Source organism: Numida meleagris, chromosome 26 (genome assembly GCF_002078875.1).
Source record: "Numida meleagris isolate 19003 breed g44 Domestic line chromosome 26, NumMel1.0, whole genome shotgun sequence".
Taxonomy (NCBI): Eukaryota; Metazoa; Chordata; class Aves; order Galliformes; family Numididae; genus Numida; species Numida meleagris.
Window position 1 is genome coordinate 565609 of NC_034434.1, and position 17638 is coordinate 583246.

The 17638-nt window shown below is 62.4% G+C and overlaps 2 protein-coding genes across 5 annotated transcripts in view; both read right to left on the minus strand.

Moving 5' to 3' along the window:
- The window catches only part of LOC110388465 (rho GTPase-activating protein 27-like), a 12504-nt gene extending 3065 nt beyond the window's left edge, over positions 1 to 9439 (minus strand). For 2 of the 4 annotated variants that reach the window (XM_021377768.1, XM_021377767.1), the window contains exons 1-7: positions 6074 to 6695; positions 3267 to 3677; positions 2435 to 2644; positions 1586 to 1684; positions 1402 to 1469; positions 1230 to 1317; positions 38 to 142 (exon numbers count right to left, since the gene is read on the minus strand). In XM_021377768.1, the coding sequence (XP_021233443.1) occupies positions 38 to 142; positions 1230 to 1317; positions 1402 to 1469; positions 1586 to 1684; positions 2435 to 2644; positions 3267 to 3677; positions 6074 to 6640 (1548 nt within the window). In that variant the 5' untranslated portion in view covers positions 6641 to 6695. Of the gene's footprint in view, positions 1 to 37; positions 143 to 1229; positions 1318 to 1401; positions 1470 to 1585; positions 1685 to 2434; positions 2645 to 3266; positions 3678 to 6073; positions 6696 to 8014 lie in introns of those variants that run through there. The other 2 variants (XM_021377770.1, XM_021377769.1) reach the window with 2 other exon arrangements.
- PLEKHM1 (pleckstrin homology and RUN domain containing M1) overlaps positions 9566 to 17638 on the minus strand; it is a 12548-nt gene continuing 4475 nt past the window's right edge. The window contains exons 6-13 of the mRNA XM_021377778.1: positions 17487 to 17638; positions 15949 to 16183; positions 14722 to 15615; positions 12911 to 13056; positions 12641 to 12834; positions 11978 to 12041; positions 10651 to 10808; positions 9566 to 10386 (exon numbers count right to left, since the gene is read on the minus strand). The exon at positions 17487 to 17638 is cut by the window's right edge and continues 10 nt beyond it. Coding sequence (XP_021233453.1) covers positions 10227 to 10386; positions 10651 to 10808; positions 11978 to 12041; positions 12641 to 12834; positions 12911 to 13056; positions 14722 to 15615; positions 15949 to 16183; positions 17487 to 17638 — 2003 coding nt within the window. The 3' untranslated portion in view covers positions 9566 to 10226. The remainder of the gene's footprint in view (positions 10387 to 10650; positions 10809 to 11977; positions 12042 to 12640; positions 12835 to 12910; positions 13057 to 14721; positions 15616 to 15948; positions 16184 to 17486) is intronic.

Below are 17638 nucleotides of genomic sequence, written 5' to 3' on the forward strand. Positions count from 1 at the left end.
GGGGTGACCCGTGTCCCCACGCCGTCCCCCCGCTCACCTCCAGGACGTGCTTCTTGCTGGATTTCTCCTTGCTGGCCCAGCTCACGGCGGCTCCGCGCAGCTCCACCGTGTGCTCGGGGGTGGTCAGCGTGGTGGGGTGCCGCTGTGGGGACGGGGAGCGGTGTCACCCCAGGACACTGCTTTCTCCACCCGAAGCGCAGCCACTAAGGGTGACACGTGTCCTCACGATGCAGCGGGACACATCTGTCCCCACCCCGTGGCAATGAAGGGACCCTGCGGTGCTGGGGACCATCGGGTGCCACCCGCAGCTCCCTGTCCTGTGCCACCGTCCGCGGGTGACCCGGAGCTCATTGCCACCTTATGGGACAGCCCCAGCTCTGTGACGAGGCTGGGGGGTCTTCAGGGTGGGGGTCTGCTGGTGACAGCCCTGCCCGTGCCCCTGGCAGCCCGTGGGGGGCACGTCCCTCTTGGGGTGCTATGGGGGCAGGCCGTCCCACCCCATGTCCTGGCTCTGGGTGCGTTCCCCTTCGCCTACTGCAATCCAACGACACTGGAGACCCCACACCACGTCCCCACCGTGGGGACAGCGGCGTCACCCTGCGCTGGCCCCATAAGCACCGTAGGGTGTTGCAAGACCCCGGTGCCACTTCTGCATTCGGTGCGGGCTGGGGGCTGGGACAGGCACCGCTTCCTCCGACAGATGGTGAGTGTGACAGCAAGGCACGGGGCACCCACACAGCACCCACACAGCACCCACACAGCACCCACACAGCACCCACACGGCTCAGACATGCTGCCGTGTCCCTAAATATCACCACGTCCAGCCCTGTGCAAGGTCTGTCCCTGTCCCATGGGTGCTGGTCCCTTCCTGAAGGTGCTGGCTGCATCACATGGGTCCTGACCCCATCCCACTGGTCCTGACCCCACTCCATGGGTCCTGGCCCCACCCCATAGGTTCTTGCCCTCTCCTCTTGAGTTCTGCCGTTGTCCCATGGGTCCTGATTCCATCCCATGGGTCCTGACTCTACCCCATGTATTCCCACCCTCTCCTGTTGGGTGCTGCACTTGTCCCATGGGTTCTGACCCCATCCCATGAGTCCTGGTCCCACCCCATGGGTTCTGACCCTGCTCCATGGGTCCTGACCCATCCCATGGCTTCTCGCCCTCTTCAGTTGGGTGCTGCCCCTGTCCCCCGGGTGCTGCCCCGCTTGTGGCCCCATGGCGCTCACCAGAGCACCGGCGGATGAGTGCTTGGAGTCCTTGAAGAAGGTCAGGATCCCACCCTCCAGCACCGTCCAGGACGAGCTCCAGTTTTTCCTGGGGACACGGGGAGGTGGGGGTCGCACCGGGGGCAGCGCAGCCACCCGTGCCCCCTTCGGAGAGGCGTGGGGACGCACTCACCGTATCCGCTTCCCTCTGTCCATCGTCTTGGTCCTGTTGAGCACGCCGGCCTTGTCGAGGCTTTTGAGCTGGAGGTGAAGGCAGGGGGTCAGCTTTGCCCTTCTCCACGGCCCGCAGAGCCCCCCGCCCGCTGCGTGCTCCGGTGTCCCCACGGTGTCCCCACGGTGTCCCCATGGGCGCTCACCTTCTCCTCACGGAGCCCTGGTGATGCCGGCGTGCCGAATAACGCACTGTCCTGGCTGGAGCTGCTGCTGGCCCGCTGGTGGAGGCCACCTGCCAGGACCTGGGGACAGCCACCGGTCATCATCATCATCACCATCATCATCATCCCCATCCCCATCCTCCTCCTCCTCCTCATCCCAGTCTCTATACTTATTCTTTTCCCCATTTTCGTCCTCATCCCCACCCCAATCCTCATCCTCTCATCTCCATCCTCATCCTCACCCTTTACCCTAACCTTCATCCCCGTCCTCATCCTCGTCCTCATCGTCATGCCTATCCCTATCCTAATTCCTGTTCCCATTTTCACCCCCATCTGAATCCCAGTCTTCATCTTCATCCCTGTCCCTGTCCCTGTCCTCTTCCCCATCCCCAACCCCATCCTCATCCTCATCTTCATCCTCATCCATCTTCATTCCATCCTCATCCTCATCCTTATCCTCATCCTCATCCTCACCCTCATCTTCATCCTCATCCATCTTCATCCCATCCCCATCCCATCATCACATCCATCCCTGTCCTTGTCACTGTCCCCATTTTCATCCCCATCCCCATCCCTGTCCCTAACCTCATCATCCTCATCCTCATCCCTCTCCCCGTTGCCATCTCTATCCTCATCCTCATCCATCTTCATCCCCCTCCCCATCCTCATCCCAATCCCTCTCCTTCTTCCTCTCCCCATTTTCATGCCCAGCTCCATCCCATCCTCGTTCCAGTTCTTGTCCCCGTCCTTATCCCCATCCCTGTTGCCCTTCTGTCTTCATCCTCATCCCCACCCCCATCTCTATCTCTGTTCCCCCCCATGACCCCATACCGTCTCAGTGCTGAACTGCTCATGGTCCGTGGGGGGGCCGTGCCCATACCACCGCGGGGACATGGCGAGCTCCTGGTGCCGCCGGGGGGGTGGGTAGGGCACAGCCCCCCACTGGTAGGGGCAGGACCCCGGGGGTGAGTAGTCCTCCTCGGGGTACGCCTCCAGCTCGTCCGGGGACAGCTCGGGGTAATCCGCTTCTGGGGTGGGCGGCTGCGGGGTGGGCAGTGGGGAAGGTGACCAAGAGTGTCCCCATCGCGTCCCCACTGTGTCCCCATCACGTCCCTGTTGCATTCCCATTGCGTACCCATTGCGTCCCCCCTGCGTCCCCGTTGTGTTCCCACTGTATTCCCGTTGTGTCCCCATCGCATCCCCATCACGTCCCCACTGTATCTCCAGTGTGTCCCCATTGTGTGCCCATCATGTCCCCACTGTGTGCCCACTTTGTCCCCATCATGTGCCCATCTCATCCCCATTGTGTCTCCATTGTGTCTCCACTTTGTCCCCATTGTGTCCCCATTGCTTCCCCACTTTGTCCCCATTGTGTCCCCATTGGTTTCCCACTGCGTCCCCTTGCATCCCCATTGTGTCCCCACTGACTCCCCACTTTGTCCCCATCACATCCCCATTGTGTCCCCCCTGGATCCCCACTGTGTTCCCATTGTGTCCCCATTGCATCCCAGTTGTGTCCCCATCACATCCCCACTGTGTTCCCATTGTGTCCCCACTGTGTCCCCACTTTGTCCCCATTGCATCCCCACCGCATCCCCATCACATCGCCACTGTGTCCCCACTGTGTCCCCACTGCGTCCCCATTGCTCCCCGCGGTGCTCACCCTGTGCTCCATGGGGCTGTACGGCATCAGCCCCAGCTCCGCATCCCGGGGGTCGTCTCCCACGCCGTGGGGGTCCCACGCCCCCTCACCCGTCACCGAGTTATGGGGGAGCGCCCGCCCGCCGCCCCACTCCGTGCGCTGTCCCCAGGCCGGGGGTGACGCTCCGGGGCTCGCTGTGTCCCGGTCCTGCTCAAAGGGGCAGTCCCACGTCGTCTCCCCGGTGCTGGGGTTGTAATAAAACAAATGTCCCGACTCCGCGTCGCGGTGGGTCTCCCAGTCGGCGCTGTGGGGCGGGCTGTGGGGCTGTGGGCTGTGGGGCTGCGGGGCCGTGCCGCTGGCTGCGGCCTCCCGCTGCAGCTCCTGGAGGTTGAGGTAGATGTGGGCAGAGGGCTCCTCCGGCTCCCGGCGCTCCTGGGGGGGTAGGGGGGGGGTCACTGGGGGGTCCTGGGGGCTCCGAGCACTGGGGACCTCAACATCGGCCCCCCAACATCTGCATTCCGAAATCAGCCCCCCAACATCTGCATCCATGCGAGCCAACAGCGGCACCCCAGCGTCTACAACTCAACATCTGCATCCCATGTGCGCTCCAACATCAGCCCCCAACATCTGCACCCAATGTCTGCACCTCAATACCTGCACCCAACATCGTCACCCAATATCTGTACCCCAACATCTGCACCCCAACATCTGCACCCCAATACCTGCACCCCAACATCTGCACCCAACAGCTGCACCCCAATACCTGCACCCAACATCTGCACCCCAACATCTGCACCCAACGTCTGCACCCAACATCTGCACCCCAACATCTGCACCCCAATACCTGCACCCAACATCTGTACCCCAACATCTGCACCCCAAAATCTGCACCCCAATACCTGCACCCCAACATCTGCACCCAACATCTGCACCCCAACATCTGCACCCCAATACCTGCACCCAACAGCTGCCCCCCAACATCTGCACCCCAATACCTGCACCCAACATCTGCACCCCAACATCTGCACCCAACATCTGCACCCCAACACCTGCACCCAACAGCTGCCCCCCAACATCGGCACCCCAACATCTCTATCCCAACAGCTGCCCCCCCAACTTCTGCACCCCAATATCGGCTCTCCAACATCTGCGTACCAACATTGGCCCCCCAAAGTCTGCACCTCAGCATCAGCACCCCAACTCATCAGCATGCCACATGCATCCCAACATCTGTCCCACAACAAACATCTGATCCATCTGCACCCCAACATCTGCACCCCAACATTGACCCCCAACATTGACCCCCACCATCTGCCCCCCAGCATCAGCACCTCAACATCTGCATCCTAACGGGGGCCTCCCAAAATCTGCACCCCAAGATCTGCACCCCAACATCTCCTCTCCAACATCAGCATCCCAACATTGGCCCCCCAAAATCTGCACCCCAGTACTGGTACCCCAACATCTGCCCCCCATCGTCAGCATTCCAATATCTGCACCCCAACATCTGCCCCCCATCACATCTGCATCCCTTTATGCGCCCCTACATTGGCCCCCCAACATCAGCACCCCAACATCTGCCCCCAACATCAGCCCAAGATTTGCATCCCAACATCAGCCCCAATATCTGCCCACCAACATCTGCACCCCAACACCAGTCCTCCATGAGCTGCACCCCAAAGTCAGCCACCCAAGATCTGCACCCCATCTTCAGCACCCCCACATCTGCACCCCAAAATCTGCATCCCACCATCAGCACCCCGACATCTGCACCCCCCGTCAGATCCCCTATATCTGCATCCCAACACTGACCCCCAGCTTCAGCACCCCAACTCACCAGCATCCCATGTGCATCCCAACACCTGCCCCCCAACAAATGTCTGGCCCCGTGTCTGCACCCCAACATCTGCAACCCAACATGGGCACCCCAATGTCTGCATCCATCACATCTGCGTCCCTTTATGCACCCCATTATCGGCCCCCCAACATCTGCACTCCAACGTCACTACCCCAACATCTGCCCCCCCAATATCAGCCTCCCAATATCAGCGCCCCAGTACCTGCCCCCCAACACCTGCATCCCAACTTCTGCACCCCAAGGTCAGTACTTCAAGATCTGCACCCCAATATCAGCCCCCCAAGATCCGCACCCAGCATCTGCTTCCCAACAACTGACCCCATCCCATAAGAACCCCAACACCTGCCCCCAGATCTGCCCCCCATCGACACCCCAATGCCTGACCCCATCCCCTGTCCCCCCAACTTCTGCCCCCCCCCCCCACTTCCCATAACCACACTCCCCACTCTGAGGCCGACAGCGCCGTTGCTGCACCCCAAAATAACCTCCCGTTTCCGCCCAGACGTATGGGGCTGCCTATGGGGCTGCCTATGGGGCTGTGTATGGGGCTGCCTGGGGGGCTGCCTGTAGGGCTGCCTATGGGACTGAGCCACCCTCAGCCCCACACCGAGGATGGGGACCCCCCGAGTCATCCCCACGCCCTGTGCACCCCAGCTTTCGCCTCTTCCCCATTTTGCCCTATTGCATCCTACAGCCCTCGAAACCGCCCCGCAGCTTCCTGCCCCCGCGTCCCCACGGGTGACAACACCCCACCGGGGTCCGAGGGGTCCCCTGCCCCCACCCCGGCGGGGACACATCCCCATAGGGTGGGTGACCCCGAGCAGGAAGAGGCAGCCAGCCCGCACTTACCCTTTGCTCTCCCCGCCTTCGCAACCCACAACGGTAACGGGGACAAAGTTCCCCTGCCGCGGCCCCGCTGCCCCACGCCACCCCACAGCGCGCTGCCCTCGTCCCCCTGCCCACCCCATACCTCGTCCCGGTGCAGCGGCCGCGGCGCACGGCTGCGGGATCGCTGCAGCATCCCGGTGCTATGGGGGCGGGATGCTCCAACGGGATCCGTGGGGTTGGGATGCCCCAATGGGAAAAGCGGGGATGCTGCGCTATGGGGAGCGCTATGGGGAGCGCTATGGGGTCGGGGCGCCGGGTGGCCCGGCTGCGGCGCTGAGCGTGTCGCGCGCTTCCTGTTGGTGCTATGGGGCGGAAGAGCAGCGCTCCCCCGATGCGGAATTAACTCCTGGGGGGGCTGTGGGGCGGAGGGGCTGCGCCTGCGGGGCCGTGGGTGGGAAATGTCCCATAAAGGTTTGTCCCGCCCGGGCCGTGCCACCGCCCCACAGCGCTCGGGAAAGGAGAGGAGTGCGTGGGGACAGCGGGGCCATGGGACAGCAAAAACCCACAACTCTGCCCCATAGCACAGCCCCACGGCAGTACATAGGATGCGCGGCCCTGACCCCACAAGACCCAGTGATGTACCCCGAGGAAATGGGGACACGCTGGGAGTGTGGGGCTGAGCCCACGGGTGCGTGAATGCCCTCTGCATGGTGTGGGGCTGGGGTTGGGGTTGGGGTTGAGTTTAAGGTTGGGGTTGGGGTAGGATTTGGGATTGGGTTTAAGGTTGGGGATGGGGTTGAGTTTAGGGTTGGGGTTGGGATTGGGATTGGGTTTAGGGCTGGGATTGGGATTGGGTTTAGGGTTGGATTTAGGGTTGGGATTGGGATTGGGTTTAGGGTCGGTATTGCGATTGGGTTTAGGGTTGGGTTTAGGCAGGGATTGGGGTTGGGGTTGGGTTTAAGATTGGGGTTGGGGTTGGGGTTGGGTTGGGGGGTTTAGGGCTGGGGTTGGGGATGGGGTTGGGTTTAGGGTTAGGGTCCTGGTGGTGACACGTGTGTCCCTCCCACCCCTAAGTCCAAGGGTGACCCCAAAGAGGCGCTGGGCCATGGGGAGGACGTGGGACCCCACTGCCGCTGCTCTGCCCCACAGATGGGTTGACCCCAGTGTCGGGTGCCCCATACGGAACGAGATCAGGGAGCAGCCCCACATCTGCCCCATACTGGGGACCCCCCAGAAGGGCCCCTCCTTACCTACGGGCGTGGGTGAGCTCGGTGTGGGGTGGCACCCACCTGCTCCCCTCCCTCCCCAGGTGACACCCGCCCTACAAGGGAGGAGCTGCCGCCTTTCCCTGTTAACCCTTTTCTGCCTCTTTTTGCCCCATAACAGCGCCGGGACGGAGGGACCCCGATGGCCCCGTTCTCCGGGGCCACGCGAGGATAACGCATCCAACTGGGACAGCGGCTGGCCCCATAGCCTGCCCCACTGCGCAACCACTGCAGGGTGGTCCCGTGAGCCCCCCGGTGCCGCCTGGGGGGCATTGGGGCGATGGCAGTAGGGGACAGCAGCGACCCTACGGCCCCACGGCCAGCACCCGGGGGTGACATTGCACAGCCCCGCGTCCCCTTGGCACATTCGACCCCAAAACGCGGGGAGGCCCCGTCCCCACGTCCCCCTGCCCCCCCCTGGGTATGGAGAGACCAAAACCCCAAAGGGAAGGGGACACTGAAACCCCAAGGGAAGGGGACTCCAGGCCGTGGGGAGCCCCCGTCCCTGTCCCACCCCATGGGATGGGGACACCAAAACCCACAGGGATGGGGACACCGAACTCTGAGGACCCCCTGTCCCTGTCCCTGTCCCGGTGCCACCCCATAGGATGGGGACACTGAAACCCACAGGGATGGGGACACCAAAACCCCGAGGTGTGGGGACATCAAAACCTGGACAGCCCCGCCCCCATCTCTGTCCCCATCCCACTGCCACCCCTAGGGATGGGGAAACTGAGGCACGCTCTGCCCCACTGAGCGCTGGTCACCGATCCCCCACGGCGAGCCCCATTTGGGGACACTTCTGGGACGTCACATACCTGCGCCTCCCGCCGTCGTCCCTTGGAGGTCTCAGCGGGGCGGGGGTCCGCTCGTAACCGGGGGTACCCGTAGGATTCCAAGTCCGATCCCATCTCCTCGGGGTACAGCGGCTGTGGGGCGGCCATGGGGGGCAGCTCCTTGACGTACTGCGCGGGGACGTAGAAGGGCCGCGCGTCCCCGCTCCTCCGGACGTGCCACCAGTGCTCGTTGGTGCGCCCCAGCAGCACGTAGCGCTCGTTGGGGTGGATGGAGACCACGGTGCCGTCCTTGGTGCGGTACTCGAAGCCATATTCCACCAGCACGTAGACCTCCTCCGCCTCCATGGCGGCCCTATAGGGCACAACGGGGCCCGTCCCGGCTCGCCCCGCGTTGGGGCCCCGTGGCCCAACCTATTTCCTCCTCCCCGGGAGGGAGGGATGGGGCGATGGCGGCGGACGGGATGCGGCGGGTTCCTGCGGCAGGAAGGGCCCTACCCAACGGCCTCGGGGTCTGTGGGGCGGGGGGGACCGAGCACGGGGTCCTCAGTGGGGTTCGGCCCCTCCTGGTGCCCCATCACGGCTCCGGTTGCGGGGTGGAGCTGCGGGGCGGGGGACATCGACCATGGGGTTTTCCCAATGGGGTTGGTTTGTTCGTGGGTTCCCCTGCCCACGGGCCTTGGGATCTGTGGGGTGGGGGATGTCAATCATGGGGGTTCCCAGTGGGGTTTCTCCCTTTGCGGGGTCCAGTCACAGCCCCAGAAGTGGGGTGGTGCTGTGGGATGGGGGACACTGATCCTGGAGGTCCTCAGTGGGGTTTGTCCCTTCCAGGGGGTCCCACAATGGCTCCAGGCACGGGGTGGTGCCATGGGGTGGGGAGGAAAACCCCCAGACCCACGGCTGGGCAGGGAGAGGTAGGGGAACGTAGGCTCTATGGGGCAGGGGGCACTCATTGTGGGGGTCCCCAATGGGGTTGTGTCCCCTCTTGGTGTCCCGCCACGGCCCCATGTGTGGGGTGGTGCTGTGGGGCAGGGGACGCTGATCCTGGGGCTCCGCAGTGGGGCTGGTCCTGTCGCGGGGTCCCACTGTGGCTCCAGGAGCCGGGTGGTGCTGTGGGGCGGATGGATGGAGACACCCCTGCCCCACTGCGGGGCAAGGAGGGGGTGGGTGTCACCGGTCCTAGGGGGCCCCAAAGGGGTTTGTCCCCTCGTGGGGGTCCCATCATGACCCCAAGTGCGGGGTGGCAGACACCGATCCCGGGGGTCTCCAATGGGGTTTGTCCCCTCCAGGGGTGGGTCCCGCTGCGGTCCCAAGTGTGGGGTGGTGCTATGGGGTAGATGGGGTCACCCTCAGACCCACTGCCTGGGAGGCAGAGGGGTTGGGGGACGCAGGACAGAAGGGTGGATAGCACTGAGCCTGGGGGTCCCCAGTGGGGGTTGTCCCCTCGTGGGGTCCCATCGTGTGTGGGGTGGAGCTGTGGGGTGGGTGCCAGCCCCACCGCGAGCCGGGGAAGGACGGCGCCGGAGCACGACTGCGCGCGGCGTCAAAGAAACGTCCCCCATCGCCGCAGCGAAGTGACAGGAAAATAAAACTCTGTTTTTTTTTCTTTGCGGCCCCGGAAGGAGCCGAGGGTTAAAAGAGCGGCAGAGCAGCTCTGCCCCCCAAGGCACAACGCCACCGCGGCCCCGTGGGGCCACCCCACACCCCGTGCAAAACCCCGCACCCGAAGAAGCCCGAGCTCTCCCCGGCGGCAGCTCACGCGGCCCTCGAGTCCGGGTCCCAGTGACGGCCCCACAGCCCGCCCCACTGCGCAGTGGGGGGGCACTGGGGCCACGGCAGTGGGGGACAGCAGCGACCCTACAGCCCCATGGCCGGCACCCGGGGCGGGTATTGCACGGCCCCGCGTCCCCTTGGCACATCCGACCCCAAAACGCGGGGACCCCCCGTCCCCCCAGGGATGGGGACACCACCAGCTGCCCAGTGCCCCCGCGTCCCCATCAGTGGGGTGGTGGCAGGGGATGGCCGCAGCCCCACGGCCCCAGCTCAGCCCCACGGCCTCCCCTGCTCGTCCGTCCCCCGTTGGCCGTGGGGTGTCCGGGTGCAGGACCGGGCCGCACCGCGATGCGCTGCCCGACGGCTCCAGGCTGACATTGTGGTGTGCGCCGTCTCCTGGCGCTTTCGGGGCCCGTGGGGTCATCATCTGCCGCCCGCGCCACCTCCGGGACGGTCACCGGCCCTATGGGATCGGCCCCACGCTGCCTTCCCCCTCCTCCTCCTCCTCCTCCTCCTCCTCCCGCTCCTGTCGGTACCGGTACCGCCGTCGGCGCTCGCAGCGCGGGCAGGACGCGGCCCTGGCGTAGCACTCCCGGTGGAAAACGGTTTTGCAGTCCTTGCACCTGGGACAAGAACAAGGAAGGAGAAAACCCCGCGGCGTGAGCTGCCCGCAGACAGGGATGGCCCTCAGCCCCGCTCCCAGGGGGCACCGCGACGCGGCTGGAGACCCCCACCCGGGTGGGGGGGGCTGTGGGGCGGCACTCGGGGTCAGGTCCCACCGGCGCAGCCGCCCCGAAACCCAACGCTGCCGGCCGCAAATGGTGCCTGGGGGGCAGGGAATGCACAGAGCGGGGCCGCGGCTCCCTCCTCCCTCCCCGCGCGCCCACCTGGCCGTGCTGTCCAGCTGGAAGGGGAAGATGATGTCGCTGCCGGCGCAGATCTGGCAGATGAAGCCGCGCTGCGTGCACAGGTCGCAGCTGTAGACGTGGTGCGACGCGAACTGGGTCAGCGCGTGCAGGAACGGCTCGAAGGCGCCGTCGGCGATCTGCAGAGCGCGGGGTGGGTTACGCCACGCGAGACCCACGGCGCGTCCACGCTCCGGAGACCAAGCGTCCTCCAGGGCCACCCAGCCCCGTGTGCCCGCGTGGGGCTCGGCATCGCGGGGGGTGCCACCACGGGGCTGGGGGCTTTGGGTGACACCCAGCCGGCGCAGAACGCACCGAGCACAATTAGGGACAGAGTGATGCGCAGTGCAGCAGCGCTGGTTCACATGGGGCTGAAATGATCTATCTGCGGTTCTTGGAGCATGAGGTCCCCTCCATCTCACCCCAACCCCATCCCAACCCCAGCTCACTCAACCCCACCCATCCCAGTCCCATCCCAATCTCATCCCATCCCAACCCATCCCAACCAATCCCATCCCCACGCCACTCAATCCCACTCAATCCACCCCAATCCATCCCACCCCAACCCCATCCCCAACCCATCCTACTTCAACACCATCCCCAAAAATCCCAGCCCAACCCCATCCCACAACCCATCCTATCCCCACCCATCTGAACCCACCCCGACCCATTCCCACTCAACCCATCCCACCCCAACACCATCTCAACCAATCCCGTCCCATCCCCATCCATCCCAACCCCAATGCATCCCACTCCAACCCAACCTCACCCAACTCCACCCAACCCATCCCAATCCAACCCCGTCCCACAACTCATCCAGTTCCTACCCATTCCAACCCCTCAACCCACCCCACCCCACTCCATTCCATCCTACCCACTCCCATCCCAACACCATCCCAACTGATCCCATTCCATCCCATCCCCACCCAACTCAACCCATTCCATCCCACTCCCATCCCACTCCCATCCCATCCCCACCCCAACCAACCCCACCCCAACCCCATCCCACAACCCATCCCATTCCCACCCCAACCATCCCCACTCAACCTACCCCAACCCATCCCATCCCCACCCAACTCAACCCACCCCATCCCACTCCCATTCCAACTCCATCCCATCCCACTCCAACCCAGCCCCACTCAACTCCATCCATCCCACCCCACCCCAAAGATTTTAGCCCCTAAGCTGTAGAGTGACGGGGATGACGGGGAGCAAAGCAAAGGAACGGAGCAGGGTGAAATCTGCTGCTGGGAAAGGGCCCCGTTCGACGCAGCCCCTCCAGGGACGCATCCAGGCACGGGGCGCTCACCTGCTGCAGGTCGGCCACGCTGTACTTGTGGGGACACTCCAGGAGGTAGTTCCTGTGATCGAGGCTGCAAATAAGCACAGAGAGGAGCACGGTGGGCGCTTCCCACATCGCGGTGGGGTGAGGAAGAGCCCCGGGGACGAAGGCTCCGGGTGACTGTAAACCTGACTCCGCGCCAAGCAACGCATCCCAGATCCTGCCATTGAAAATTGTTTGGGAGCATTTCAAAAGGGGGAAAAGAAATATCTCATCTGTTTGCCCAGGTGTTTCCTGTCCAGCCCCAGCCAGGAAAGCGCTTCCCCCGGCCCATCTCCACGCGCCGCCCCACGGACACATGGGGAACTTCCTCCAGCAGATGGAACCGGGGGGGAAAGCCGGCCCAGGTCCCATGGGAAGGGGGAGCTCAGAAGCCCCCCAGATAGGGGGCACGGCTTCCAAGCAAAAGAGGGGAGACGGAGCTTGGATGCGGGGAGGAGGTTCTATGCTTCTGTGGTCCTTAAGGTCCCTCCCAACCCAACCATGCTGTCATCCCATGGTTCTATGATCTCTGAGGTCCCTCCCAACCCAACCACGCTGTGATTCCATAAATCTACAACCTCTGAGGTCCCTTCCAACCCCACCATGGCAGCAAAGCTGACTCCCAGGAGCGTGCACTCGGGTGCTCACCGCTTGCTCAGCTCCTTCAGGGCCCCGCTGCGGCACACACCCAGGTAATCCCCCAGCAGCTTCAGCTGCTCCCGGCTCTGGCGGATGCGCCTCATCCTCTCCACATGGTCGTAGAGGCTCTCGTTGACCAACTTGAGGTTGATCAGTGGCTGCTTACGGATCTGAGTGAGGAACTTCAGCGCCTGACGGCAAACCTACGGCAGAGAGAGGCTGAGGGTCACCCAGAGGGACCTCCAGGACCACCCCCACGCACGGTTCCATCCTTCTCACCCCTCTCTTGCTCAGGTCCCAGTTGTGGATGAGGCGCGAGGGGATGACCGTCTCGTCGTCCCGGTGGCAGCTGTCGCAGTAGTAGAGCCCAGAGTAGGCGCAGAGTTTGGGTTTGGCGAAGGAGAAGCCAATCTGCCTGGAGCAGCCTTTGGGGAGCAGAGAACAGGCGGTGAGAGGGGACCCCCTGACCTGGGGGAGGGTGGGGTGAGAAATGGGGCAGGGAAATCTGGGAAGGGGGTGGACATGGGGTAATGCATGTACCAGGGGCTTGGGGCTCAGTTAGACCACGGCAGAACAACTTCATACACAAGGCATCGTGACCATTCCTGAACCCAACTCACTCTTAATCCATAAATTACTGAGATGATCTTTAAGGTCCCCTCCAACCCAACCCTACTCAACCCAACCCAACCCTACTCATCTCAACCCAACAATTCCATGGTTCTACGATCTTTAAGGTCCCTTCCAACCCAACCCTACTAAACCCAACCCAACCCTACTCAACTCAACCCAACAATTCCATGGTTCTATGATCTTTAAGATCCCTTCCAACCCAACCATGCTGTGATTCCGTGGTTCTACAATCTCTGAGGTCCCTTCCAAACTGTGCCATTCTACGATTCTATGAATTTAAAGTGCTTGTTTACTCCCCCCCTGCCCTTCCTTGAGGACATCACAGCGGTGTAGCACAGAACCTACATCCCACCTGCCCGCCCCATCACCTGGGGACGAGAGAAGCAAAAGCTGAGGTGTGCAGCCCCGGGGGAGCCTGGCTCAGGTACTGGGGGAGAGCTGCAGGGCTCTGACAGCTGCTCCACCTGAATGGAGTTGTGAAAACAGGAACACTTCGGGTGCTATTTTTAATGCGTTCACTTCTCTAAAACAAGCGACACAGCGTCGGCGGGTTCGTGTCTGCCCTGGGAAGAGCCGGGGCCACCCCGTCACCCTCCAGAAAGCTTCAGCATCCACTTCTTTGCAATCTGGAGTGCACTGCCAACATTTTATGGAGCTCTGGTGTTATGTATCAAACAAAGAAGCCTATATTACTTGCCCTACCCTGGCATACAGGGAAACCACTCCTGTCCTAACGGGTGTCAGGGCTGGAAGGCGGCAGACACATAGGGAAATGCAAAGCAAAGAAATGTGGGAAGGGACATGGGTCTCCTCAGTGTGCTGCTTCCCTCTGTTGGTAGGTGGAAGGACGCAGCCTGGGGGGAAGGCAGAGACCGAAAATGGAAAATATGGAAAAAAAAGATTAAGGAAGAACCTGCTGGAGGGGATGAGAAACACAGCTGAAGCAAGAGAAAAGCTGAACCTTAATTATCTTAGCGAGGTACAGAACAAATTACAGCTCCCAGAGAGGTCAGTGGGTGTTGTGTGCTATTAAACCAGGAGGCGTTGGTGGAAGGTTGAGCGAGTGCTGCACAAACCAGCTGGTCGCACCCAGAGCAGCCTTACTGGAAAAACAGCCCTGCCCCTCTGGCTGGCCTTCAGCATGCCTTCCCCGCGGGCTGGGGGCACCAGACACCCACGGTGGGGGTCCACCAGCTCCAGCCGAGGTTGCTTGGAGCCAATCTTTTGCCTACACTGCAAATCTCTCGGGCAGCACCGCAGCAGAGCGTCGTTTGATGTGCTGGGTGGGATGGGGATGGAGATTTGGTGTTGGGGGACTCTCCCCGTGCTAAAGATAGCACAAAATTTGGGGTTGAAGCCCAACAGAGGGGCTTCGGTGCCTGCTACACGGTAACCTCGTTAACCTTAAGGAACACAACGCAGAGCTGGCTTCCTCACTGCAAACCAGCCCCATCTACCTGCGCAGATGAAGCTCTGCGAGTCCAACCCCTTCTCCACGGGGATGGCCACCAGGTACTGCAACAAGAAGCCGTTCTCCTTCACCATGCTCTTCAGCAGCACCTGGGAATGGCCGTCCAAGCTGCCCCCCAGGGTCAGCGCCTCCTCGGCCGCCTCCAGGTAGGAGCCCAGCACCGCTCGCACCAGCTCCCTCCACGCCGCCGCCTCCTGCGCGCTCTCGGCCTGCAGCTTCAGCACGGCCTTGGAGGTGATCACCTTGAAGAAGGCGGGTCCCCCCAGGCTGGTGTCAGGGACGATGTCCTGGATGGTCTCTATGCCGTAGCTGTTGCTTAAGATTTTGTCGTTGTTCCGCACTTTAAAGCACTTTAAGGTTTCCAGCGAGAGGGAAAATATAAAAGGGACCCACGTCTTATCCACGTCTGCGTACAGAACGGACTCTTTGATGGCATCCAGCTCCGGTTCGTGGGTTGAAGTCCAGTCCAAGCCGTTCCCAGCTGCTTCGTACTGGAGCGGAGCAGAGGGCTCGCAGCCGTCCCCGCCGTCCTCGGGGTACTCCAGCGTCTCCCACTCCTCCTCCTCCAGCTGCGGGCGGCACTTGCGCAGCGCCTCGCGGATCCGATCCAGCCAGTCCTCGGCCTCGTCCCGGGAAGGAGCCCTCAAGCAGAGCTTTTTGCCCAGGAACACCAGCTCGAAGCGTCCGTCCGAATGCGTCAGCGCCAGCGACTCGCAGCGCAGCAGGGAGTAGCTCTCCACGCAGATGCGATCCTTGTGGTCCAGGAAGAGCCGGAGCTCCAGCGGCGACAGCTCGCAGGAGAACTCCTTCCAGATGCCCATGGCTCCGCGCCGCTCCAGGCTGCCCAGCTTCAGGAGTCCCCGAAACGGGTTGGAGAGACCTTGGGGGAAAAGGGGACAGCTCAGTGGGACCCAAAGAGGGGAGGGAGGAGAGCCAGGAGGCGGCTCACAGCATGCAAGCACAGGCACTGCAGCCTTGGTGGAACAGGGGGATGGGGATCCCGGTGGGAGATGGGATGGGGAGTGGATCCCGGTGGAATATGGGACGGGTCAGGAGTTTGCAGGACCAGCTTGCTGGGCCCCATCATGGTCCACATGCACTTGGTAAAGGAAATCTGTGCCATGTGGGGTCAGTGGCACCCAGCGCAGCTCATCCCCTCTCATGCGTCCCAGCCGTGCCCCATGGGCTCAGCGGTGCCAGGGGGCACACGTACCCATCTGGCGGCGATGCACGACGCTGAAACCCTTCTGTTCTCGCTCGGGTGACAGCCTGGGGCCCTGCGAGGACGGCGGGGACGGCCTTTCCAAATCCAAAGCGCTGAGCAGCCCCGAGGCCGGGCACCCCCCAGCCCCATCCGGCACAAAGCCGTTGGCGTCGGCCGGGATTTCGTCGCTCTCTCCTGCTGAAGGTCTGTAGAAATCATCTTCTGAGATCCAGCTCTTCCTTTTCTGTTATAAGAAAGATGCAACAGAACCGAATATCCGTCATCCAACTCAAACACACACAGCCACCGTGGACCCGCGCGCACCCAGCGCAGCGACCTGGGCCTCTCGGGCACATCCAGGCTGTGTGCTGCAGAGAGGTGACACGAAACACGGAGACGTGGCACCTGGGGACACGGTTTGGTGGGCACGGTGGGAAGGACTTGGGTGGACAGTTGGACTTAGTGACCTTGGAGATTTCTCCAGCCTGAATGATTCTACATGTGGGCACGGTGGGGTTGGACTTGGTGATCTCAGAGGTCTTTTCCAGCCTTGATTCAATGAATGAACACGGTGCGATGGGGGCATCTCCAAGATCTCCAAGTCCAACCCAACCCATCCCTGCCATAGAATCATTCAGGTTGGAACAGACCTCCAAGATCATCAAGTCCAACTGTCTTTTCCAACCGGAGTGATTCTATGAGTGGGCACGGTGGGGACGGGTTGGGGTTGGACTTGGGGATCTTGGGGGTCTTTTCCAACCTTAATAACAGTATCATTCTATCTCCCTGATAAACCCGGCTGCTGCCTGGCCCTCCTCTCCACACCACTTTCTGGTTTTGCTGGAGCAGAGCAAAGTGCAGTGCACGGTGCCCTCCAACTGCTGTGGGGTTCAGCAGTGAAGGAGTGGTGGGATTTGAGAGCACAAAAGCACGCTCAGATTGCTTCTCTCTCCCTAAACCACAGAGGGGCTCAGGAGCACCCACGCTGGCTCCCACCAGGAACAACCCCACTTTGCCTTCAACGAGCATTTCATCCCAGCCACAAGTGGAACCACAGTGGGAATCGGCAGCGAAGAGCTGGAGGTGTCGGAAGGGCCTGTTTGCCCCGGGATGGGGAATGCAGGTTGCTCCGTGAGTCATGCCAGAGCAGGAGGGGGTTTCCTGTTGACACCGTATGTTATCCATAGATTAGTCAGGCTGGCCCCGCGCCAGGAGGAAGCGGCGGAGACGGGAGAGCTGGGAAGGAGCCAAAGGAACGCGGACCCAAGGGAAAGATGCATGGGGGGGGGATGGGAAGCACAACCCCAGCACGTGGGCACTCGCTGTGCCAGGGGCTGATTGCTCAGACTCAGCGTCCCCAGGATGGCTCAGAGGTATCAGGGACACGGGGAACAGATTTGGGCATTATTTACACCAGAAGTGCTGCCAGCAGCTCTGGGGATGAGCGCTTAGAGCTCAGCAAAGCTGCCACCCGCTTCACCTCCCTTCCCCGTTAGGTCAGGAAGGATAACACGAGGATGCTGCAGACTGTAAGCCGTGACACCTACCGGGCAGCCTGACAGCGGGGAGCACAGGAACGTGGCAGCGGGGCTGCGCACCACGCGGCCTTCCTTCCCTTCATCCACGTGCTGGGGGGTTGGGATGCTGCCCTCCTCCTGGGGAGCAGCGCAGGCGTCAGCGGGTGGCGGGGAAGGCGGCG